General features: G+C 40.8%; 2 protein-coding genes across 3 annotated transcripts; both read right to left on the reverse strand.

Moving 5' to 3' along the window:
- Positions 1-3154: 3154 nt before the first annotated feature.
- On the reverse strand, positions 3155-3781 carry LOC127790965 (uncharacterized). Its single transcript, XM_052320701.1, has one exon. The coding sequence runs from the start codon at positions 3779-3781 to the stop codon at positions 3155-3157; it is 627 nt and encodes a 208-aa protein (XP_052176661.1).
- A 5421-nt stretch (positions 3782-9202) lies between these two features.
- On the reverse strand, positions 9203-18189 carry LOC127790728 (casein kinase 1-like protein HD16). 2 transcript variants are annotated; one of them, XM_052320360.1, is made up of 17 exons: positions 18022-18189; positions 17408-17880; positions 13390-13518; positions 13226-13299; positions 13064-13133; positions 12848-12903; positions 12655-12726; positions 12030-12124; positions 11828-11894; positions 11591-11720; positions 11245-11463; positions 10974-11116; positions 10483-10657; positions 10231-10321; positions 9984-10141; positions 9708-9896; positions 9203-9598 (listed from the first exon to the last, which is right to left on the reverse strand). In XM_052320360.1, exons 2-17 carry the CDS (start codon positions 17810-17812, stop codon positions 9539-9541), a joined length of 2133 nt encoding a protein of 710 aa, XP_052176320.1. In that variant the 5' UTR covers positions 17813-17880; positions 18022-18189; the 3' UTR covers positions 9203-9538. The 2 variants fall into 2 exon arrangements, with proteins under 2 accessions (XP_052176320.1, XP_052176321.1); XM_052320361.1 differs by having other exon boundaries at positions 18001-18189.
- Positions 18190-25326: the final 7137 nt, after the last annotated feature.

The raw sequence follows: 25326 nt of genomic DNA on the forward strand, positions 1-25326 counted from the left end.
GAGAACCCTCTCTTGTACAGTCTATCATCGTAGATGCAATATCGAGCTACTTGAGCTCGTCTTGTAGGTACTCCAAGATAGGAGTCATCCATGAGTTTTGGGACACGATGATCACCATCGTTTAAGCTTGTTGTTCTGTACTCGGGGTAGTTAAAAAGTCCACGGGTATGTCCCCTAAGAATTTCAAATCCTGGGCAGTTGCTAGGCGAGCTAACACGTTCGCATGGGAGTTTTGGGAGCGGGGGATTTGGTGTATTTCATATTTTTCAAAAGTGGCTAGGAGCTCGCGTACCTTTTGTAAGTATGCAAGCATTTTTGTATCTCTGGCCTAATATTCTCCCCGTACTTGGTTGACAACCAGCTAGAAGTCACTAAAGATCTCCAAGGATTCATCTCGTATTTCCTTTTCCAGGCGGAGTCCTACTAATAAGGCTTCATACTCGAATTCATTATTGGTGGCCGAAAAATCGAACCTTAGGGCGCAGAGGATTTTGTGACCTTCGGGGCTTATTAGCATAACCCCGACTCCCACTCCTTTTTCACTTGATGATCCATCGACGTATAGTTCCCAGGACAGTCCTTTCAAGTTCTCCATTTCCTCGTCAATTGGCCTAGTGAACTCGGCAATGAAGTCTGCCAACGCTTGACCCTTTATCGCCGTCCTTAGTTTGTACTTTATGTCAAACTGAGCGAGCTCGATAAACCATTTTAGTAGGCGACCCAAGGTATCTGGCTTTTGTAAGATTTGCTTCAGCGGGTATTTGGTCATGACTTCGATCTCATGAGCTTGAAAATAAGGTCGCAACTTTCTTGATGCCATTATTAGACAATAAGCCAATTTTTTGATTGGTGCATACCTTGTTTCTGCGTCAATCAAGCTTTTGGAGACGTAATAAATGGGGTGCTGCACCCCCTCTTCCCCCTGGACGAGGGCCGCACTGAAAGCCTGTTGGGATACTCCCAAGTACAAGGTCAACTTCTCTCCTTCCTTAGGTTTGGTGAGTAGTGGGGCCCATCCCATGTACTTTTTCAGTTGCTGGAATACGAACTCGCATTCTTCTGTCCATCTGAAGTCTTTCTCCTTTTTTAGAAGCTCGAAGAATAGGGCACACTTATCAGTCGCTTTTGAAATGAAATGACTCAAAGCCGCGACCTGCCCATTGAGGCTTTGTACCTCCTTCTTCCTTATGGGCGATCTCATGTCGAGAAAAGTCTTTATTTTGTCCGAGTTGGCTTCAATGCCTCTATTGTTCACTATGAACCCAAGAAATTTTTCGGAGGCTACCCCAAAGGCGCACTTGAGCGGGTTGAGCTTCATCTGATATCTCTTGAGGACTCTAAACATTTCTCCCAGATCGAAAACGTGGTCCGTTACTTGCTCAAATTTTATCATCATGTCGTCAACGTATACTTCCATGGTTCTTCCGATCAGTGTCTCGAACATCATATTGACCAGCCTTTGGTAGGTCGCGCCAACATTCTTCAATCCAAAAGGCATAACCTTATAACAATAAAACCCCCGATCGGTAATGAACGAGGTATGCTCTTGGTCAGTGGGGTTCATGGGGATCTGGTTGTAGCCTGAATAGGCATCCATGAAACTAAGGAGCCGGTGACCAACTGTTGCATCCACGAGCTGATCGATTCTGGGGAGAGGGAAGCTGTCCTTAGAACAGGCCTTGTTCAGGTCGGTGAAGTCGATACAGGTCCTCCACTTCCCATTTTTCTTTTTTGCCAGGACCGGGTTGGCCACCCAGACCGGATAATGGGCCTCCTTGATGAAATTGTTTGCCAAGAGTTTGTCCACTTCTTCTTTAAGAGTGGCATAACGCTCCGGGGTCATTGGCCTCCTCTTCTGGCGCATTGACCTGTAGCTTGGATCTACGTTAAGCCTGTACGACATGACTTCTGGGGCGATTCCCACCATATCCTCGTGGTTCCATGCAAATACATCAAGGTTAGCTTTAAGGAAATTTGTAAGTTGGGTTTTTACCTCAGGGGCTAGATTCTTTCCTAGCTTGAGGTGCCTTTCTTCGTCCGCCTCGTTAACTGAGATATCTTCGAGCTCTTCCATGGGACCGGTGGGTTTGTCGCAGTTGACCTCGCGGGGATCCAGGTCGTGATTAGCCTCCCATTGGCTGGTCGATTGCGGGTCATCTTTTACGATGATATTCACTTTCTTTCCTTTTGCTCCCATTTTCAGGGCGTCTTCATAACAACGTCTTGCGAGGTGCTGTTCCCCCCTTACACATCCTACTCCATTAGGGGTTAGGAATTTTACTGTAAGCGTCCTGGTCGAAGTGACTAGATCCAGGTTGTTCATTGCCGGCCTTCCGAGTACGACGTTATATGCTGAGGGGTAGTCAATGATTAGGAGCTCCGCCAAAGTAGTGGCCTGGCGATTTGCATCCCCGATGGTGAAGGGAAGGCTGATCCGACCAACAGGGATCACTGCGTCCCCCCTGAATCCATAGAGCGGCTCTAGGGACGAGCTCAACTGTTCTGGCCCCAAACCCATCTGATCGAAGCACGCTCTGTACATTACATTTACCGAGCTGCCCATGTCCACCATTATCCTTCACAATTCAGAGTTTCTGATCTGGGCCCGTATAATGAGTGCATCGTTATGCGGCCAATGAACGTCTCTGGCCTCTTCTTCCGAGAAAACCATGTTCTCTGAAGCTGGGCCACCCCTAGATCGCTTCACGGGAACCAACTGTTCACCCGACCTCGCTAGTAAGACATGGTTAGCTTCACGTACGTACTTGTCGCAGGATTTGTGGGAGGATTCCGCGAGGTGAGGTCCACCATGAATCGTGTAGATAGTTCGCACAACCAGTAAGCGCTTATCATCGAAGGGGGGCGGCTGCTGTGCCGGTGGCTGGCTTGGTTGATTGGTCGGTCGTACCACGTAGTCTTTCAAGTGACCTCTTTTTATCAGATCTTCAATGGTGTCCCTTAGGGCCCAACATTCGGAGGTGTTGTGACCCGCCTCGTTGTGGTATGCACAAAATTTCTCTTTATTTCAGAATTTGTTGGGAGTTCTCAACGGGTTGGGCTTCCCGAACTCCTCTTTGTTTCTTTCCATGGTGAAGATCCTCTCTTGGGGGTCGGACAGGACACAGTAGCTGTCAAAGCGCTGCGACCTACGAGGTCACTCATCTCCTTCCGCCTTTTGAGCTCGCTTGAACACTTCATTCTTTGAGTGCTCCCCCCAAGCTTCCCTTCCAGCGTCTCCGTTATGCCTTCTCTTATTCTGGTTGGAGCCCCCAGCTTCTTCTCTCGACCCAACGGGTTTCTTTGACCCGAAGGCATCTTCCCATCGGATCTCATTGGAAGCTCGTTCATAGAATTCCCCCAGGTCTTTAATCGGGGTCCTGTAGATTCTCTCATAGAGCTTTCCGTCTTTTCGGAGGCCGGCGGAGATCGTCGTCAGGATACTTTCATCGGAGGGATCCTCGACATTGCTCATCTCGCGTCTGAACCTAGCGATGTAATCCCTTAGCGGCTCGTTTGCTTTCTGGAATACCGTGGCAAGGTGACAAGGCGGTGCGAGCTGCCTCCTCAAAGCCCTGTATTGGTTGAGGAACCTTTGCTGGCACCCTTCCCAACTGTTGATGCTGCGTGGAGGGAGACTCTTGAACCAAGCCCAGGGAATGCCACCCAAGATTGCCGAGAAGATGCGACATTTAACCAGCGAGATGGTTGCCTGCAAATCCATTTGCACGTTGTACGCATCCAGGTAATCGTAGGGGTCGTTGTCCCCATTGTATTGCGGCATGCTTGGGACTTTAAATCTCCAGGGGAGGGGTTCGAGCTCAATCTCTCTGGTGAACGGTGTTCTGTCTCCACGACCGTTATTTTGGCTGCGGACTCCTTGCCGTTTTTCCAGCTGTCATACCCTTTGATATAGCTCCTCCACGGTTGAGTCCGAGCCTGCTGATTACTAGGCCTACGATCGCCTACTTCTTTCCCGAACCGGGGAGTGGTGATTTGGAAATGGATAGTTATCCCCGATATCCTCTTCTGCGGGCGGGGGTCTCTCTTCTCGCGGTTGACGGACCCTATGAGGCGAAGCTAGTGGATCGTGGGTAGCTCGCGCCTGTGCTTGGGCCAGAATTCTGATCGCATCAGCGAGCTACATTACTGTATTCTCTAATGCTTCCTGGCACTGCTGCCAGTCTCGGATCGTCCCTGTTCTAGCGATTTGAACAGTAGGTTGGACAGGGAATCGTGGTGGTATGCCGGTGGCATCTTCGGTTGGCGGTGGTAAAGGGATATCAGCTGTCGAGGCAACGGGTCCTTCATTTGGTGGAAAGTCTTGCGGTCGATTGTGGTGATTTTCAGGTGGGTCGATCGCCGCCTCGGAACTTCGAGTATTCCTTCCTCTGGCCATGGCTATTGATCAGAGCAGCCCATTCCTCTAGCGCCAAAACGTCAACGTTCGATTTCAGCTGACCGTGATTTGTTTTGGGCCGCGGTGAGTAGATCCAAAATGCCAAGAAGAAGAAAGGAACCAAAATTTCTAACGTGTGTCAACACCAGAATTTTTACGTGGTTCGACCAGAACGGTACCTACTCCACGACCGCACTCTGATTATTCCTTCAGAATGGCGGTATCTGACTATTCCCCTTGTCCCTCATGATATCTATCATTCTTATTTATACTGAGGGGCTTTTACAATTTAGATAACATAAAGAAATACAATGAGTGTATAACGGGGGACAAATAGCCCTTATCGTCTACACAAAACCGGGAGTGGGATCCTCATTACGAGAGGCATGGACTGTTACAGGTAAAGTGAATAAATCTTACCTCTGACTTCTCAATAGGTTTACCACTTATGCGAGCTGATGGTTTTAGGCCAGCGATCTGAAGGATATTTCGGGAGCTTGTTAGTCGATTGTTGGGAGCTCGCCAGATGCTCGCTTTACGAGTTCCAGATTTCGATGGTGGCTAGACTTTCCTTGATAAGGTTGTCTGGGTCTTCTTGGCTTCAGGTGATTGGGCCGGTCCATCCGACCAAGTCTGGCCCATGCGGGGTGATACGGGAAATACATATAACAGTTTTATAATCTCGAAATCACTTATTTATTTAATTGATACAATATATCATATAGAGAGAGAGAGAGAGAGTATCGGAGAAAGTAAGACAAATTGAAAATCAATAAGAAATTTCTCAAATTTATCGCAACACTAATCATATAACCTTTAATCTTACTCCAATTGAAATAGGGTGAGATGAATTCCCATAAGTTGCGATCATTTTATCGATTCTAATTTGATCCACATATAATTTGGCTTTTGTGTATAAGAAGAGGTTTCCAAATAAAAAAAATTGGGCCTTCAGGTATTCTTTTTATCTAATATTTGTGTGTAAGTGGCACTTTACTTAGGTTTGTATAAACTTATCTTAAATAAGTTTTATAAATCTTAATATTTTAGTACATGACAAATATTGAAGATGTTAATTTTATAAACTTTATAAGTGAGACTTCTTTCTTGTTTAATTAGGGATGGTTTACAATATTAAAAAGAGAAATTGTGGAAACTTTACCATTGCAAGGATCTTGGAGGTTCTCACTTGGTACTTTTTATTTATTATTTAAAGCATCTTTCATTTTATTTTTTCTTGAGGTTTGATGGGTCCATGTGATAACTCTGACCTCTAGAAGTCCAAAATTATTTCTTCCATTAATTTGAAGTCTTTGTTCAAATTTTCTACATATACCTTATTAAAAATTAATCTAAAGATGAATATGGTGACTATTAATTAACACTTTCTTTTTTTTTTTGTAAATTATTTCCAAACCAATAACTTAACTAGATATATATTTGGCCAAGGTTAAATCTTGGAAAGGTGACGCATAAATGACATGTCAATCTTTTCATAGTTAAATCTCATATTGATTCATAAGATTTGTATATCTAAGTAAATTAATAATTTTCTATTCTCTTATCAGACACTACTTTTATCTCAAAAATTACTTTCATCTTATGAAAAATTGGAGCTCAAATTGACAAAGTCATGTCGGTTCTTTGGTGATCCTAATTGGATTAAACTTTTGATTGCAGATTAAACATTAAACATGCACTTAATTAGAAAAGTAAGTTGTTCTCCCCTCCCCCCACAAAAAAAAAAAAAAAAAAAAAATAGAAAGAGTAAGTTTGTGAGGAAGAAATTGAAGTATAGTAGTTATAGGAAGCCAGACACCTGAGTCTTCTTCATTCAAAAATAGTCCAACATCCACCAACCAACCCAATGGAAAGTCACCACTTGAAGCTTTGGCTGCTCAGTAGTAAACCCTAAATAAAGACTTAATTGGTTAATTCATTAATCTCAGCCAAAAGGAATGGATCAAAGGTGGCGGTTGTGCCATGCCATTTCTGGTCAATAATTAAGTAACCATTTTCTTTTCTTTTCTTTTCGAATACCTAACAATGTCGTCGTATGTATATGTAAACTTGTTTTGTAATGAATGGACGACGTGGGAATCCCTCCAATCTCCTCTTTTTCTACATTGATTTCTTTCATAACAATGAGTTGTGATATACATACAGTACAGATAAAACATTTTATATATAAACTTAATGGTGTCTCCTTCCTTCGTTAAGAATTTGGTAGCTACGTACCAGGAAAGGGGAGGGTCTGCTAACCTAGCTCTTTTATTTATTTATATTTTTATTTTATTGGATAAAAAGGCTTAAATTAGTGTTAATAATAAATGAGTCCCATCGTGTGGGGAGAGAGTCTGGTTTAACATTTGATTTGCCTGCCTCACTTAAAAAAAAAGTAAGTGAGAGAGAGAGAGAGAGAGAGAGAGAGAGAGGAAGAAGAGATACTGGTTGAGGCACCAACCCCTGCCGGCCCCCACGTACAGTCTGGATGGAAAAAGGAAGGGTCGTTGCTCGCTCTTGCATTTCCAAAGGTAGGTGAGGAATTGGTTAATGAGACACCAAAATTAAGCCAATTGAAAGCAAGGTGTTTGGAGGGGGACTGCATTTGGATGAAACAAATTAGCTAGGGCGGGGGGAATGGATGGGTGGTGGTTGGATTAAAGGTCCACTCTGTCGCTCCTAATTTGATTAAAAATAATTAATTTGATTGAATACGAAGTCTTACAAATGCAATTATTACTGTTTATGACATTTGGTTCCTCATCCATCCATTATCTTCGTCTCACTTCAATCTCTAACCGGAGGTGGAGGTGGAGGTGGAGGTGGAGGAAGGAGTTTAGTTTTGTTTTTTTTTTTTTTTTTTGGGGGGGGGGGGGGGGGGGCGGGGGTTGTAAATGTATATAGCTTTAGTTGGAGAAGAAGTTGGTGGCAATGGTATAAATAAATAAATAAATATAATGAAGAAGAAGAAATGGAAAAGAACAGCATACCGACCAGTACCTACCACCTTCTCTCTCTCTCTCTCCACACAACCCCACCTCAAACCTCCTCCTCCTCTTCTTCACCCATAAATTTCTTCGGTTAACTACTCTTTACCTTTTACACCTCTTACATGTTAATGTTATTATTATTATTTTAATATTAAAGATCATCATCATATGTTACCTTATCATTTATATCCCATGTTCTTCTAACATTTGATCTCCTACTAACTAACTTCTTAATTTTTCTACTTGGCTAAAAAAATAAATGCATTTTCCAGTTTTATTCTCACAAATGCAAACCATTATATTTTACGTCCTTTTTTTTTTTTTTTTTGGTTGGGGGGGTCCTATATTTTATACAAACGAAACGATGACTATAACTACACATAAGTCGCAGTCTTTTTAATATTTATGAATCACATTGTTAGGTAACTCTTCTTTCATATCTAGACACACAATGTTAGATAATGAAGATTATATATTATATTAAAATGGACAAAGGACAATTCCCCCCACAATCAGAATTAACCCCCCCCAAGATGGCACCCCAACCTAAGCCCACAACACGAGCCCACAACACACAACCCACAAGCCATTTATATATTTGAATCAAATGGCAGAATAGAAACTTCTATTGGATTGGGAAAGGAAAAATATTTTAAGATTCTCTCGTATCCAAATCAAAGAGAAGCCAAGAGAAGACAAGGGAAGAGACGGAACTACAGAGAGCCAACTGCAATGAATAATCGCCTCACCCCTCCCATCCATCACAATCCACTGCACCACATATAACAAAGTATCATCAACAACCCCCCCTTCCAATCACAAAGCAAATTCAAACAATCCCATCAAATCCACTTGCATTTTCATTTGAGTGTCAATTCCAAAATCTATATAATCATATCAAAATTTTACAAGCCAACCCAAAAGATACACTAAAATATGAGGCAACCATCTAGACAAAACTTAGTTCAATTCACCATACGTTCTACAGATACAATGAAAGAAATAAGGAAAAAAAACTGCCACCACTATTGCTGTTTGCTGAAGCAACAATTTGTTTTTGGCTTAACACATTTACCAATAAACCAAATTAGAACAAACAAGTAAAAGTTGGTTCTAATCCATGAACTCGATGATCTGATTTCAATGTTAACTAGATCACCCCCCCCCCCCCCCCCCCCCCCCCCCACACACACACACCCTTCCACCAAAAAACAAAAAGAACTAGAATGAAACCAATCTTAGAACAACCCAAAATCCAACTAGATTTGTTTGGATGGATCGGTTCTGCAGCCACTCCCCACGAGCAGCCCTATTTAATCTGAATCCAAATATGAATCAAATGTATAGGATGACTCATGTTTTAAGCACAAAAAAGTCCATTCAAATCTATTATTACATCAAGTGTAAATTAATCAAATAAGCCAGGGCATAAGCATTCCAATTGCAGGGTAACCAAAGAAGAAGGGAAGGGCCCGGGGGCGGGGGGGTTGAGGTGAGAGGACAGAGAGCACGATGCTCACAAAGGTTCAACAAAATTCTAAGCTATCACATTTTAACCATTATTGCTTCTGCATTTCCCCATACCTACAATAATCATGCGGTACCAAGATGAGTCAGCAAGCAGCCCGGAAAGCACCAGGCTTATCACATTCACGTCAATATCCGTGGGTACTAAACAATGGCCTATATGGTAGGCAAAATTACTAATCCCCCCGTTAAAAAAAAAAGCCCTACGTAATAGGCTGAAGCATAGACGAGAAAGTTTGTAGTCCTAAACCCTAACAAACAAGAAGCAAGCAAAATAAACAAGAGGTTGAAAAGGCAAAACATAAGACCAAAACCAAGGTACTCAATTGTTATAAGAGCTGTACAAACTTGATGGTAGCAATAAGACAGCCGCCATCCTTTTGGGCTCTAACTGCTACAGGACATAAAACAGAATATCCACATTATAGACACAACAAGAAGGCCGATGGCTCCCATACTATAGCTACAATTAACATAAGTCTGGGTTTGTCAGAGCTTCTCCAGACTCTTCAGAAAAGAAGAGACGAGGATAGCAGGTAAGTTTGCTTACTGACTATCCAAAACCAGCATTGACAGCTTGCTACACAGATGGTTCGCTGGTGAGAGAAGACGCTTAGCATCTTTACGAGACTGTACGACCATAACAGACATGTGCAATGTACAGATTCTTCCCCCACTTCTCCTGCAAAGAATAACCAAAAGAAATAATTAAAAGCCCAAGGATTGTTTGAAGAATCCGGTAGAGAAGGAAAAAACCAAATTCCAATGGTGAATTAATGTATGTAATCTACCTTGACATGTGTGCTAGGAAAAACAGAAGTCCTCAATGTCTCCTGTGTTTCATCAAGTGGCTTTCTTCTTGGGATGCTAAGAATAAAAGCAGCCTGGTCCCAAGTTGCCGCAGTTGCAGTGATGCGATATCCACCATCCCAACGTCGATGTATACCCTCACTAGGGTAAAGAAAATCAAGTTCAACAACCTAAAATCACCAGAAAAAAATCAGTCCAGGCTGAATAGCTTGATAAAGGAAGACAGCAGCTCTGCAGATTCAATGTCCAAAGAGAACCTGATCTGAAAATGCTGCTCCCCGAGACATGACAACTCCCCACCGACTTCCTGAAGTGGCCATGGAAGTAACATAGAAACCCTCTTTCCACTTTTTGTTTATCCACTTGAACGGAAAGGAATCGCCAACTTTGTAAGACTGTTGTAAATACTGCGTGCCTGAATTTTAATTATTCAAAACAAGTCAGCCAAATTTCCTGTAAAACTATATATTGAAATTCCTATTACTCAATACAAATTAGACAAACCTTTTGACATTACTACCAATGAACTCCCGTTTGCAGCTCCCGCTGCTGCAGTGATGTAGTAGTTCTTCTCCCACTGTTCCATGATCCATTCCTGCATAAGCAGCCAAACACAAACAAACCTTTTTGTCAATCCAGGTGATGAAAAGCAGTAATTTAAAAGTTAACTACAAAATCAAATATAAGGGAATGAAAAGCACTATCTTAAGCAGAAGAAAAGCAGCAATTTAAAGGTTAATTAAATACAAGGTGTACCTTGTGAAAAAAGCAGGGTGACAGTTCATAAACTTGAGGTGTGAAACCAGTGCCAGCATCCATGATTAACGCCCATAGATTCTGCCAAGAAGCTACGCTACTAATAAATAAACCATCTTCATTTCCTTTCTCGATGTGCTGAGCTAGCCTTGCATCTGCCACATTGTAATGGTACCTGATAGCATGTCCATAAAAGTAATCTCACATTTACACTTACTTTTGTTTGCCCCAATCTTCATATAGACTAAGACTGTTGGAGATGGCACCAGGAAAAATTTTTGACAGACAAAAGAGAGCAAGACACAAAAGCTGCTGAAAGGCATTAAATAGAGTGGGGGAAAAGAAAATTCAAAAAGATGAAGATTTGGGGTTTGTATGTTTAGATGGGTGGGAATTTCACAACAATAATTTGATAGAATTTTTTCTGTTGCATGGCATCAAACTTTACTAACCAGACAACATGCAACATAATTGTAGAAGAAAAAACTTGCCTTTGTTTCATAGGTCGACGAGCATTGTAAACACTAATCCATTGTGTTGCAGGCACTCCCATACGAACCCTTTTCTTGGGTTGTTCATCTCCCTCATCATCCAAGGTTAGCCGACCTCTCTTATGACCAACTTGGTACATAAGCTTCAAAGGGAGAAGGAGGAGAAGACCAAGTTAGGGACATTCTGCTACTATGTTGAAAAGCAAAAAAAAAGACAGTAACTCCAGGTAGAAAAACTAGGCCCAGTAGAGGACATAAGCACCATCTGTACCTTTTGTGCACCATCTGTATTAATTGGCCTAGCATCTGGATTTTGACCTACTATCCCATTAAAGAGAGATATATATTTTGCATAATTAGGCTCCTCATCAAATTTCAAGTTCACCACATATTCAACAAACTGTCTAAAAGGCAGCGGACAAAGGGAGCACAAACTCTCTGGAGAAGTCGCCATTTTCTTCTTGCAAACAAGGAAACCTTTGTTCTCACCCTACAAAGGAAATTGCATCAGATAACTGTAATTTTAAACTGTAGCCGAACCCATGGAAGTTTTGGTCTACAGATATTGACTCAGGATAATTTTCACCACATTTTGGGAACTAGTTAAAGTTCCATACCTGGAACCCTTGCCAAGGCAGACGACCACGGAGAAGGAAAATAAGTGTGTAAGCAAGAGACTCCAAATCATCTCTCCTGCTGCCAGTTCTGCCTAAATGAGCATGCACGCTAGCATAGCGCACTGTTCCCCTGGCAGAATAAAACATTTATCATTTATAGAGCAGCAACTTTTTTAAAGGAATATTAGGAAAAACTTGACATACATCTCCTACAATCCTAATAAAAAAACATATTACCTGAAAACATCTGGCCTTTGGTCATAAGCTACATGCAGACCAGATGAACCATCTTGCCATCTAGTAGCTAATAGGCCAAAAATAAACGATTGATCAAATACTTAAATGTTAGCATAAGTTAACCGTTCACAAAGTACTGCTTAACACTAAGATAATGTGGTTAGTAAACCAATCTACAAAATTGATGTGATTTCATAAGTACCTAATCCAAGATCAACCAAGAATAATTTTTTCTCATCAGGTGTTCCTGTAGGACCGAGCAGAAAGTTCTCAGGTTTTACATCCCCATGCACATAACTGCAAAAATTATTGACAATTAGTTCAAAGTATCATGCAATTTACACTTCTTAACTTCCTAAACAACTGGTAGCCCAGACGAATTTGTATTAAAATTTTTGTACTGTATGACAATAACGAAAGGAATAGAAGCATCTTCTGGTGACAAAATTTATATATGGAGATGGCATAAGCAAATTCCAGAGTTTCCACCATCCTCCTGAGACACCTTTATTTTTATCTAAAAATATATGCACTCTAACACAGAGTACTTAATGGTAAAATGAATATTATGATCCTTCATCCTCTCCACCATTTGTAGCTCAGCTACTATAATATGGGCTAATGAGAAAAATGTCATGTGAAAGCTTGAAATGTTAGAAAAATGATAAACACTATTATTCACCCACTAAAATTGACAAGCTGAAAAGGAAAACAATCTGAAACTTTCAGAAAAAATAAATACTATTTAAATAAACAAAATGAGCACAAAACAAATGCAGGAAAAATTTATAACAAAAATGCTGTATAAAGAAAGAAAAAAAACTCACCCCCTGTAATGCATCTTCTCCAATATGGATATTGCTTCAACAGCAATGCATGCCACCATTTGTGTGGACATCCTGCAACATTGAAGCAAGATGAAGGAACAAATTGGGTGATAGTTAATCGAGCAATGAATAAATGAGCAGTATTATAATCAACAACATAAAGGACAAATCATTTAAACTTCACTATACACACATATGAGTGTTATTATTCCAAACATCCCACAGGCTAGGTCCCAGCATATCCATAACCTGCATAAGAAGGAGGCATCTGTTAAATGTATCATGGGTCAAATCTAAACCATTTAGAGAGACCGAACAATCAGCATGACATACTCTATAAATAAAAAATGGTAAGATAAAAATCGTAAAATAAAATTTACAACCAGGAACATAAGTAACAGTATCATACCATGACATAATAGTCACCTTGTCGACCTTTATAATGTACTCGAGGAACACCATGACTGCCACCAAGAGTACTGTTCAAATAAAACAAGGAGTAAAATTTAATGCACATTATGGACTTCAAAAATTATAAGAGACTTGAACACATATATATGACGATACGCACTTGTAAACTTGCCATTCATAGGGTGGTCCATAATTACATCCTTTGCTACTTCGATGCTCAAACTTTAGTGCCACCTAAAATGCACAGACAACAATAATTGGCACATCATTAAAGAAACATATGGACAAGCCAAAATGAAAACAAAAAATAGGTAAGCAACATGCCTCAGCAGCTCCAGGTCCATTTCTATCAATTGTACCACCAGAAACACGGCGACCAACATAAACTTGTCCAAAACCTCCCTTTCCCAGCTTTCTTTCTATTTTGTATAAAGGAGAACCACCAACTGTAACCTACAGTGAAGAGAAAAAGGATTAATACATTGGACATCAAAGCAAAATATACTTTTAGCACAATATGCAGACAGCTCACCATTGTTAGCTAAGATGATGCTCTCATCCAATGGGATCAAAACATTTTTTCAAATTTTTGCTGAAAAAGCAATTTCCAGAAACTAGTAAAGGGGGCCTCTTAGTTAAAACAAACCAACTGCACCATCAGATGCTTGTTCATGCTACAATGAAAATACTACTTGCCTAATGGATAACACACATAGGAACCAAGACATTCATTGGCCATCCAACTCCGAAAAGGGATTCAGTCAACAGTACTAAATTGAGAACTAATTTCCATTACAGCAGGTTGGTTCGCAGGAATTTCAAAGCCAGTCCCAATATTGCAACACTCATACCAACAGCCTTCTTATCTCATACCAAGAAAAAGATGCTGGAGAATAAAAAAAAAAAAAAGTCCTCAAGCTAATGATGGAGATGGGACACAGGCATGACACACATGGAGACTAGAATTTAGTAATTTATGAGAAAAGTCTAGACCTAACACCACAGGGCATGGGAATTAAAAAAATTATATAATATATAAAGTAAAAATACATAAAAATGTCAAATATCCTCACCCATATCAAAATGGGGAACGGAAGAGAAGAAAACAACACAAGTCCTCCAGCTAAGAAATGCCAGAAGGCAGACACAACAGACAGACATATGAACATGACAATTTTGCAATTACAAGAAAATTCTAAACCTATTACAATAGAGGCATAGCATAAATTTTATTTATTGCAAATGTATACATGAAAATGTAAAATATTCTTCATTTATACATATAATAATGGTAAAAGAAAAAATCAAAATTCCACCTACCTACTCTAAGCTTACTATGGGTTTCATACAAATGCAATCAATTTTTGAGACATCCTTCATGATGGACTGTGTGTCTCCGTAGTGCCCAAAAACTTTGGACCCCTTAACAAAGATAAATGAAAAGCCAACACAACCCTAGTAAACAAACCTCCCATCACTGCGAGATATATTAATGATAAGACTAAGTAGCCTAACCATTTGAATGTTGAGTTGATGTTTCCATCATACAAGACCTAACACAAACGGAAAAATAGTAATGGCTGGTAGAGGTGGCAAGGGAGTATGACATATAGAAAGGTATTGTCATGTTAGATAATAATTTGTAGCATAGGCAGGTCCTTGTCAGATTGGAGAAACAAGCATTGAAGATCTCAGGATGATTTGAAGAGTCTCCATGGGGAAAGGGATATTGGGCCTGGATGGTATCAGCTGACCTTTCTCTAATGTTAAAGGAGTGTGGTTAATGGTGGGTCATAACTTCAGTTCTGCTCTCACACAAGGATGCATGCTAACCTAATTATGTTTATAAATCTTGCCTTACAATGAGGAAAATGTTCAAACAACAAATATATGATAAACAATAATTATAGCTTACTCAGTTTAGAGGGTGAGCCTATATCAGAATGGTAAGGTTACTGCTTTGTAACTGGAAAGTTAAGGGTTTGATTTGTGGAAACAGTCTCTTTGCACAAAAAAGAAAGAGGAAGGTGAGAGCTGGGTACAAATATGACCCTCCCTGACCCTTGCAAAGCAAGGAGACCCAAGCGTTGAATATAAATTGTTCAAAAATTTTAAATAAATATAACATTGGATTTAAAGTCATTTTTTAAACAATTTGAATTTTTTCAACGAGGGCTTGATTTTACATGTTCAATATGACGAAATAACAAAGTTAAGAAGTCTCCAAAATAAACATGGGGAATACCTGAGTATGGAAATAAGGTTTCTTGTTGAGTTTCCATTTACACTCGAGAGAGGAAATGAAGAATGGATGTATATTTTTTTTTATAGAAAGGAAGAGAGATTTTAGAGTGGGGATTTTTAGCCTTTCCCCTTTTAGGGGAGAGGGGAGAGAGGATAGAAAACAAAGAGGAATAGGGAAAGAGAGAAAATTTTACTTTTTGAATACTTTTATAGTTAAGAGATAAGAGCTAGACTGGAATGCTCCCATTTTATTCCGTAAATGTAAATTGTACATCGATATATGCAAGTGAAGATGAAAATGGAATTAAAGAAAATCAGGTTGATAATTATGGTTTCTAAATTTAGAACTGCCATTTTGTTTTTTCCTCTTTTCGATAAAATCATTATAAAAAAAAAAATAAAAGATGAAAGTAAAAATGAAGTCATTCATAATAAGGTCTTCTATCAAATGCGTGACTTACTGGCAGGGAGGATAAGGTATGTAACCCACAATTAAGATTGTTTGGTCAAGAGATAAGAAGTGCAATAGAGGATCTTGTGAGAATAGTGGATAAAATGGAAAAAGTCTTTAGCTAAATAGGGAGAAAAAGACCAAGAAAATTTTGGTAGGAGTTGTGAGACTCTTGGGTATAAAGGCCTCACAAGAATAAGGCCATAGATAAATAAAATAATTGGCGAGTTAGAAATTATGTGACCAACCTTAGAAAGTGGGATTAAGGCTTGATATTGTTATGTTGTTGTAACATTCATTGAGTGAGAGTTGGCCAAGGAAAAGGTTCACCACTTAATGGAAAGAAAAAGAAAGAGTAGGCAGATCCCTGACTACCTGTATATGCAACCACATGTAAAGATGACAGATTGTAGACAACCAAAACTCATAAATCAATGAGCATGTATATGGCATATGCTTGTAATTTCATACTACAGAGCTTCATCCTCCAAATCTTTTAAAACATGCACTCTACATGTATAATTTTGGCAGAATGTTAAAACAGTTAAACATTAACAAAAATGATAACAAACTATCCATCACGTTCAACAATTCAAAACCCAGGATAAAAGCTTAAATCTCCCTAGTATATGACAATGGCTCACAAGAAGTTAAAGCTGCACAAAATGCTTTTCACTTTTGGCAATAAAACTGTTTGATTTTTTGTCATGATGTCAATAATTAGGTCTCATCTAGTAAGATATTGGCATGCAAATAAAAGCAACGAAAAACGACAAATCTCAAACCACATCACAGAAAATACAGCCATTCACGTGTATGGTCTGTCCGTCATTATAACAACAATGTCGAAATCTAGGACATTAAAGTTATTACATCCGTCAGCAAACCTGACATCACATGAATTAGTTATATAACGTTTCAACAGAAGGCCAAACTGCTCCCAAAGATTGCGAAGATGCACACAAAATTGCTATACAACCCTAAAATGACAAGGGACTCGAATGCATACCTAAACATATATATCTAAGCAAGATATTATCCAATCCAAAAATGAGAAGGTCCTCTAGCACTCGCACACACACACATATATAATTATGTATATATACATTGAAGCAAAGCTCAATCTCACTAGACCTTGTTATTATAAAGAGTAAGCCATATAAGTACTAGACCCCATGTAATAAAAAAAAACTGCTTAATAGTTGAAAACCAGAACTAAATATCTTGTATGAAAACCATAAAAGCATCCATATGATAGAGACAGAACCCTGAAAGTAGAGATATTCATGCAAAATAGGCATTGTTTGCTGCAACACATGCCACAGAAATAATTATATGATCACCTAACAACGCCACAATACAAACCCAACTCCGATCACACACAGATGTACTGTCTCACAAATTTAATAGGGTCACTCAAAAATATCCCAAAAATGCATGTTCGATATGGGTTAAAATAGAAACTGAAGCCCATGAAAATGGAAAATCAATTGTTTCTTTCTTTCTTTTCACAGTACCTGCACAAGCTTATTAATCTACTACCATCACAATCAATCCAACGAGAATATCAAAGCGATACGACAATAGCAACTGAATTGTGAATCTATAATGAAAATGCAAAGGGAATATCAGATTCAGAGGTCTCACTCTTTCAGGAAGCGGACTTTCATCGTCGCCGGGGTGACCCTTGTCACCGCTCTTACCACCGCTATCATAATCAGCCATGGGCTTCACACCTACCTCCTCTCTCCCAGCGCCACCACAAATATCACCAGCACCGCCGCCGAGACGCAGTAACGGCTCCTCCAAAAGCCTGTTCTCTTCTGCCACCGCCGCCGCTGCCGGGGCAATTACGTTAGCATTTACCGGATGATCGTTGCGGGGCACTTCCGCTGCTGCCGCCGCCGCCGCCGCTCTCCGCCGCCGAGTTCTCGTAGCAATAGCCGCTTCGCCTTCTCGAACCGGATTCGGATTAGGCGGCGGCGGCTGCTGCTGCTGTTGCTGCTGCTGCGCTGCCCGGCCCCTGCGGACTCCGTTACGCAGTACTGGCATCGTTCATCCTTCAAATCTCATCCTTTCATAAATCTCACAATTCTTTTCCAAAATCCACCTCGCTTTCTCTGCAAATTCACAGCATCCACCAAACAAAAATCACAACTACAAATAACAATCATGCCGACAAGAACACGAACAAGAGAAGAACAAGGTTAATAACGCCGACATATTACAGAAAATCGTACCAACAAGAATCTGAACTGTACCCGAAAAATTTGCGCCGGAGAATGCACGACGGCGAACGAATTCGGAGGAAGCTAAGCGATCTTAGGGTTTCGAAAAACTGATTCAATTTGGGGCCTCCTAGGACTAGAGAGAGAATCGAATTCGAACCAGAAGAGAGAGGAGATCGAGTACTTGCAGAAATGAGGTATAATACGTGGATTTACACAGTATATATATGTGTGTGTGTGTGTATTATATGTATGTCTATATGCCTACGTGTAGTATCGTGCGGAAAACAGGTTGTGAGAGTACCAGCGCCGTTGATGCAGATTCAATGGACGGTCGGATTTAAAACTTGCCATTACTGCCCTTCTTGAAATAATATTATTTTTATTTTGCCCAAGGAATAAAATGAGGGAAATAGCAGTTTTCTTTTTTCTCAAAAATGTAAATTGACTAATAATTTTAATTTTCATGAATATAATATAAAAAATGCAAAAACAATAAAATCTCATTTTAGTGAATTTAATTTCTGATTTTTTTTCTTTTTTTCCTAAAAATAAAAAATATTTCACTTATTCCTAAAATTATAATAAAAAAGTAAAGAGTTGTTTTTTTTTTTTTCCCTAAAAAGGAACATTAAGTATGACTAAATAAAATTAAAAATTTTAGTGTGAGCATATTTTTCTACTTACAATTGGTGTCTATTAAAATAAAAACAAAGTTCTGTTACGTAATCAACAAGAAGTAAGCAATGCAAGTTATGACGATAAAGATGAAATAATAATAAAATTAAAATAATTTATTAAATAAAAACTCTAAAAGAAATAATATTAAAAAATGTTTTTAATAATAAGTTAGACGAAGCAATGAGATTGGGAATTGAGACAAATCAAGTGCATTTTTCACGAGAAAATGCTATTGATATATCTTTGTGTATACTTTGAGCTACATAAATGTGTATCAATGACAAAAATATCCCTCATAAGGCACATAGAGGCACATGAGACGCATGGAGGTGAGGGATATTTTGGTTATAATACCCCTTTATGTAGCCCAAGATGTACAAAAATAATGTACATCTAGCATGATTCTTTTTCACGTTAGGTCATACCAAAATGTGTTCTTTCTCTCTCATAAAGCCTTATTTGGATTAACGGCCGGAATCAATGCCCCGAAAATCCCTCCGGGGAAGGCCCAAAACTGTGGGCTGTGACTGCTTGCATATGCAAATGCATTAGGAAAGTGGTGTTCATTTCTCCAATATCTTTTTAACAAAAATAGAAAATCATAAAGAAACCATTTCTAAATGATTTCTTATTTGAGAATGTTTTGTTTCTCAGTGTGTTACGAGTATTTCCCACTCTATTTCTTATGGGCTGGACTTGACCCAGCAGACTGGCATAATCGCATAAAGCCCAGTAGACCCCAAATTGAATTCGTCGAAGCAAGCTCGCACAACATTGGAGCCCGAGCTCAGATCACAAGACCAAACGAGCTTTATACGAGTGAGCTCCCAACTACACTTCGAGCGAGCTCCTAATGACTCTTGCAGTTCGTCAGCCTAACCGACCAGCTCGCATAACGAGAAGGTCATATGCCAGAGAATGTTAGTAGGCTAGGGGTCGTCCCAACTGGACCATTCAGGCCCAACCTGGCCCGTCCTCTCGGCCCATTTGATCGGCTCATGTCAGTCCCATCCTGTCCCCTTGTAACAACATCATTACAACCATTTCTAGATTTTGGCGCTCCCACCTTAGATTCCATTCTCATTAATGACAGATCTCATCCACATTAATGAGGGTCTCGTCGGCACCTTGTTGCTGTATGGGCACCTCCGCCGACGCTGGATATTTTGTCCCATCACTTGCAGACGTACAGCATATGCATGAGGACATCTCCTCCTCCTATATATTAATTAGCTTTCCCTAGAGCCATGGTATGCTTTTCCCTACCAACTTGCTGATACTCTGCATTTTCTTACTCGCTTATTTACTTGAGCATCGGAGTATTTTGCAGGGGCCAACCCGCCGGCGGATCAACAAACCAAATCAGATAACACCTTTCTCCCTCTCGGATTCAGTACACTAGTGCAGACCAACGAATCACGATCGACCAATTCCAAACGTCGACATTTTAGTGCTAGAATGAGGGTTTAGGGTTTGGCTCTAGAATGTCGACGTTTGGAATTGGTCAATCGTGATTCGTTGGTCTGCACTGGTGTACTGAATCCGAGAGGGAGAAATGTGTTATCTGATTTGGTTTGTTGATCCGTCGGCCAATTGGCCCCTACAAAATACTACGATGCTAAAGTAAATAAGCGAGTAAGGAAATGCAGAGTATCAGTAAGTTCGCAGGGAAAAGCATACCATGGCTCTGGGGAGAGCTGGCTGATATATAGGAGGAGATGTCCTCCTACATGTGCTGTACGTCTGCAGGTGATGGGATAGAATATCCAGCCCTGGCGAAGACGCCTATGTAGCTGCAAGGTGCCAACGGGACCCTCATTAATGTGGATGGAATCCGTCATTAATGAGGATGGGATCTAAGGTGGGAGCGCGAAAATCTAGAAATGGTTGTAATGACGTTGTTACAAGGGGACAGGATGGGACCGACATGAGCCGATCAAATAGGCCGAGAGGACGGGCCAGGTTGGGCCTGAATAGCCCAGCTGGGACGACCCCTAGCCTACTAACATTCTCTGGCATGTGACATTCTTGTTATGTGAGCTGATCGGTTAGGCTGGAGAACTGTAAGAGTCGTTGGGAGCTCGCTCGAAGTGTAGTTGGGAGCTCACTAATATAAAACTCGCTTGGTCCTGCAATCTGAGCTTGGGCTTTATCGATGTGCAAGCTTGCTTCGACGAACTCAGTTTGGGGTCTACTGGGCTTTATGCGATTGGGCCGGCCTGCTGGGTTGAGTGCAGCCCATAAGGAGTAGAGTGGAAAATACCCGTAACATTAAGCCCCCCAGCTCGCAGTACAATCTTCGGACTAGGAGTTGATGCGTGCCAGCTATTCCAACTGTTAATCCACCTTTTAGCTTTCTGCTCAATAGGTTCAAATCACGTCGTTTCATGTAGCACGTCTTGTCTGCGACGTATGTTTCCCTATTGTTGCGCATGATTATGCCTATGGGACCCATAGGCTATCGTGCAGCCGACAGATGCAAAGCATTCCATAAGTCGCAATGATCTGATGGCTGAGGTTGATTGAGCTAAAAGGTATAAATGGCAGGGAAGCCCTTACTATTTCCCTCTTCACGCCATTTCGAATTTTCTTACTTTTGCTTTTGCTTTCGCTTTCTTCGCCTTCCTTCTACTCTCGAGATATTCATAGCGACCAGATCTTCTATCTGCAATCGTTCAAGAGCCGACCATTCCTGCCTGAGGCTTGCTTTAAGTTCTCACATTGGCGAGAGACTCAATGCTTTAGTAAGTTTACTGTATCTGTTAGTGTAGGTGCTCTAGACCCAATCAGATTGGGCATGTTGTACACTGACAATTGTAATCATGTTTATTATTTGAATAAAGAGTTGTTCAAATTCACAAGAAGTCATTCTATTAGTTTCTTGTTATTATTGTAATAACCGAATGAAACTAGATAGAAGTCCATATGATGTATATTGTGATTAATTTGTAAAGATGTGAGATGATGCATCACAGTTTCTAGACATCATTAAACGTCCCAAGTTGTAGCAATGTCAAGAATGGACATTGACAATTGTGGTAAGACTTGTATGTGCTATGTTTTTGCTATGTGATAGCAACGGGGGTCTCACACCCATAGGCATGGGAATGCCTAGACAAGTACATACGTGACCAATGTTGGAGAACGTGTCACTGGACATGACTCGCCATGAGAATCCATTTTGGTTATATGTTGATGGTATTCTCATACGAGATGGTGTAACTAATCCTTGGACCTGACGTTATCACGGTCATCTCATAAGAAGACCGGTATGCTTTGACATCGTTTCGATGAGCCTAGACAAAGGCTGCACGTGGGCGATCGTTGGGTATATCGTGAGGCTTATGGAGATGGGTGCATAGCCAAGATGGGACTCGTCTATCCCTTGATAGAGGATGATGTATCTAAGGCGCCTTCGGTGGATATTCACTTTAAATCTATAGTCATGGTGAAAGAGATCAATAAGGAGTTATTGATTTACTTTCTAATTAAGTGAAGATATCCGGAAGACCGAAGAAAACTCATGTGATCGTTATCAAGCAACACATCGCCATACTTGAGATCACATAAGATACATTGACGAGAGGATCGAATTACACGGTAACCATGCTCGTGAAAGGTTATTTGCGGATTATGAATCCTTCTGAATAATTGGGTAGGCATGATGCCTTGCTAGAGGCCAATCTTGTCTTATGTGTTTGTACTGACACATTGCCAACATATTCGGAAGCCTAATAAGTCATACGCAATAGGCACGGTCCCTGGTTTAAACCAAGAGAGTGGACGTATGGTTAAGTGGGACACTTCGGCAAGAAGTTGTGCCGTCATAGGTTCTCACAGAAAAGAACAAATAGACGTAATGACGTCGATATGACGAGGAGTCGTCATAATGGAAAGAGTTTCCTAAAAATGGCAATTGATTAAATTAGGAAGGAGTTTCTAATTTAATAATTTTCTATTTGTTGGAGTGGCAAATAGGAAATAAAATATTTTTTAGGCTTAAGTTAATATTTGGACTAAATTAGATTTGGGCCAAATATTAAATTAAATATTATATTTGGACTAAATTGGATTTGGGCCAAATATTAAAATAAATATTATATTTGGGCTTGAATTAGATTTAGGCCAAAATATTTTATTTAAACCCATAAAAGGATTTGAGCCATTTAATTATATTTCTAGTTGGACTAGAATAAGCCCACTTAATATTCTAATTAAATTAGAATTAATGGGCTAGCCCAATCCATTAGGGTTTTAGAAACCCTAGGATATTTCACTATAAATATCCCTTTATGGGTTACCCAAAGGGTAGTGATTTTTGGTGTCGTTTTTCATGAGTTGAAAAACGTATTGCCGTTCACTCTTCCCGTTTCTTTTGGCATCAATACGAAACGAGAGCGTTCTTTTACTGTCCATACACAAGCCGCGCAAAGGAGAAGGAGCTAACACTCCTATTCCACTCTCCTTGCCAACGGACGCGTGCCGCGTATCACGAGTTAGAGGCCGGACGCTTGGACGGCTCGAATCCACGAACGACTCGATAATCTAAAGGTTAGATTTATTTGTTTGTTTGTGAATGATTTAATTTCGACGTTGATTCAATCGCCAAGATCGGGGTAAGTTCAAAAATTTTGAACTACGCTGTTTACCTTGTAGCGATCTTGCTTTACTTTCAGTAACCTCCATCCCTTTCTTTTGTAAGGTCGTCCATAGTCGGTTAGCCATCGATGGTTAATCGACTTTTTTTCGATTCTATCGGTGTTACCTCTGCTTTCTAGGGAAACCGATTTGAGTTGGTTAGTTCAGATGTTCACCGAGCTTTTGGGCTTAATGACCTTAGGATTAGTCTCCCTAGAATACCGGGCTCGTAGTTGCAGCCCCTCCACCTTGGGCGACACCCTATTGCAAAGCGCATGGCCTATGAAATAGGGAATATTTTTAGGGCTTTTCCAGTGGTCTAGTTCACGACCTGTGACCTGACTGTTCTTTCTCTTTGTTTGTAGATATCCGATTGTGTTCTAAGGAACTCAGGTCAAAAGCGCTGCAACCATATCATATGAGAAGACGATACCTTGAACTCCGAAGATTGCCTTGCGATAGAAATTCATAACTCTAAGGGGACGAGCTCGCGAGATAAGGAGGTCGTTGTTGTGACATCTTCCGATGTCGACCTAGAGGTCCATGAGCAGGTTGCTGAAGAAAGGATAAGGCGCGAGATTTTTAAAAGATTTCCCTCCAAAGCCAAGTTCCCTGAGATAGGGACTTGTACTCGGGAGTTTCGTTTCCCGAAGAACTGCAGAGTGTATATCCCAGCCTCGAGCTTTCACGTAGCCTATCCTACTCCTAGCTTCATAGCCATTAGCCCCCAGCACCTCGAGTTTGGGTTTAGGTTCCCTATAGCTCCATACCTTCTTGACCTTTTGAACAAGGTCAAGCTCGTACCTTTTCAATTAACACCAAATTCGTATACCCAACTTACTTCCCTAACCATCTTATTTCTTAGGAACAAACTTCCTCCCCTATTACCAAAACTAGTAAAATTTCTCTTTTCTTTTAAAAATGCCAAGGACAGGCTGTACTATCTAGCAGCTCGTCCTTCTCAATACAAGGTCATCATTCCATAGGACAGAGCGAAGGGGAAATCCAACATGGGCGACTATAATTCCAACTGGTTCTTTGCTTCTTGCCCTTCGCTATCGTCACTCAGAAGCTTCAGCTTCGCATTGACCCCAAGTAAGAGCGTATCAGCTCACACGGGACTCTTTTACTTTTCATATATATGCCTTGACGTCCTTATCATGTGATGCAGATTTTGGGAATGGGAGGCCAATTTTGTCAGCCGACAAGATCAACATCCTCGACCAGCTTGTCGCCGTAGGGTCAGGTTCAGAAGATCTTGAGCTTACAGACGAGCTGCTTAGAGAAAACGAGCTCGCGCCCCGTCTTAACATCAAGATTATGAAGGGAAATCACATCGAGGTCCTAGGTGCGAAAGTCTCGTCCGCCTTCCAAGTCCCTGAGTCAAGCAGCAACAGGGGGGAAGACAGTCAGGCCGAAGATATGGTGGAACTCAACCTTGTTGCGCTGAAGAGGTCCAGGGCCAGGTCAGGTGTTGTTGCCTCCGCGGGGTGGGAGGTCGAAGCAGCCACAGCCACGGTCTCATCCCCAATAGCAACAACAACAACAACAGAAGCCCCAACAGAAGAAGTATCACCAACCGAGACAAGAGCAAAGAGCTCTTGTTCCCCACGACCAGGGTCCTAGCGGAGCTCGCGGGAAAGAGGTTGTGAAGGAGATTTCCAACGCTCCTACTGTTGGGTCAAAAAGAGGACCGGACCAGCAACAGGAGAGTGATAGAGGAAAAAGGCCAGAGTCCCCTAGGAAAGGGGAAACCAAGAGTCTTCTCAAGAGTCGATGCCTGGGTCGACCTACTTTCACGCCTTCATGGACGAGATGTCCCAAATAGTAGGCACATCTGCCAAGTCCCTGGATAAGGACGAGGTGAGTGGGGTGGTGCTCGACGACTACATAGCTCACCACAGCTTCCTAGTAATATTCGATTTTTTTTTTTTTTAATCTTCGAGCTAAACCTTCGTGTTCTTTCAGACCTCTCTTGCCGCCATGAAGGGTAAAAAATAACGGCAGGATTTTGAAGAA

The sequence above is a fragment of the Diospyros lotus genome, chromosome 14 (genome assembly GCF_014633365.1).
Source record: "Diospyros lotus cultivar Yz01 chromosome 14, ASM1463336v1, whole genome shotgun sequence".
In the NCBI taxonomy this organism is placed as follows: Eukaryota; Viridiplantae; Streptophyta; class Magnoliopsida; order Ericales; family Ebenaceae; genus Diospyros; species Diospyros lotus.

Excerpts from the sequence above, each read along its gene's own strand:
- LOC127790965 (XM_052320701.1), bottom strand. The coding sequence starts at position 3,781 with ATGCCGCAATACAATGGGGACAACGACCCCTACGATTACCTGGATGCG.
- LOC127790728 (XM_052320360.1), bottom strand. The coding sequence starts at position 17,812 with ATGCCAGTACTGCGTAACGGAGTCCGCAGGGGCCGGGCAGCGCAGCAG. Across the intron at positions 13,134-13,225 it reads TATGAATGGCAAGTTTACAA|TACTCTTGGTGGCAGTCATG; the intron begins GTGCGTATCGTC and ends TTATTTGAACAG. Across the intron at positions 11,117-11,244 it reads ATACAGATGGTGCACAAAAG|CTTATGTACCAAGTTGGTCA; the intron begins GTACAGATGGTG and ends CTCCCTTTGAAG.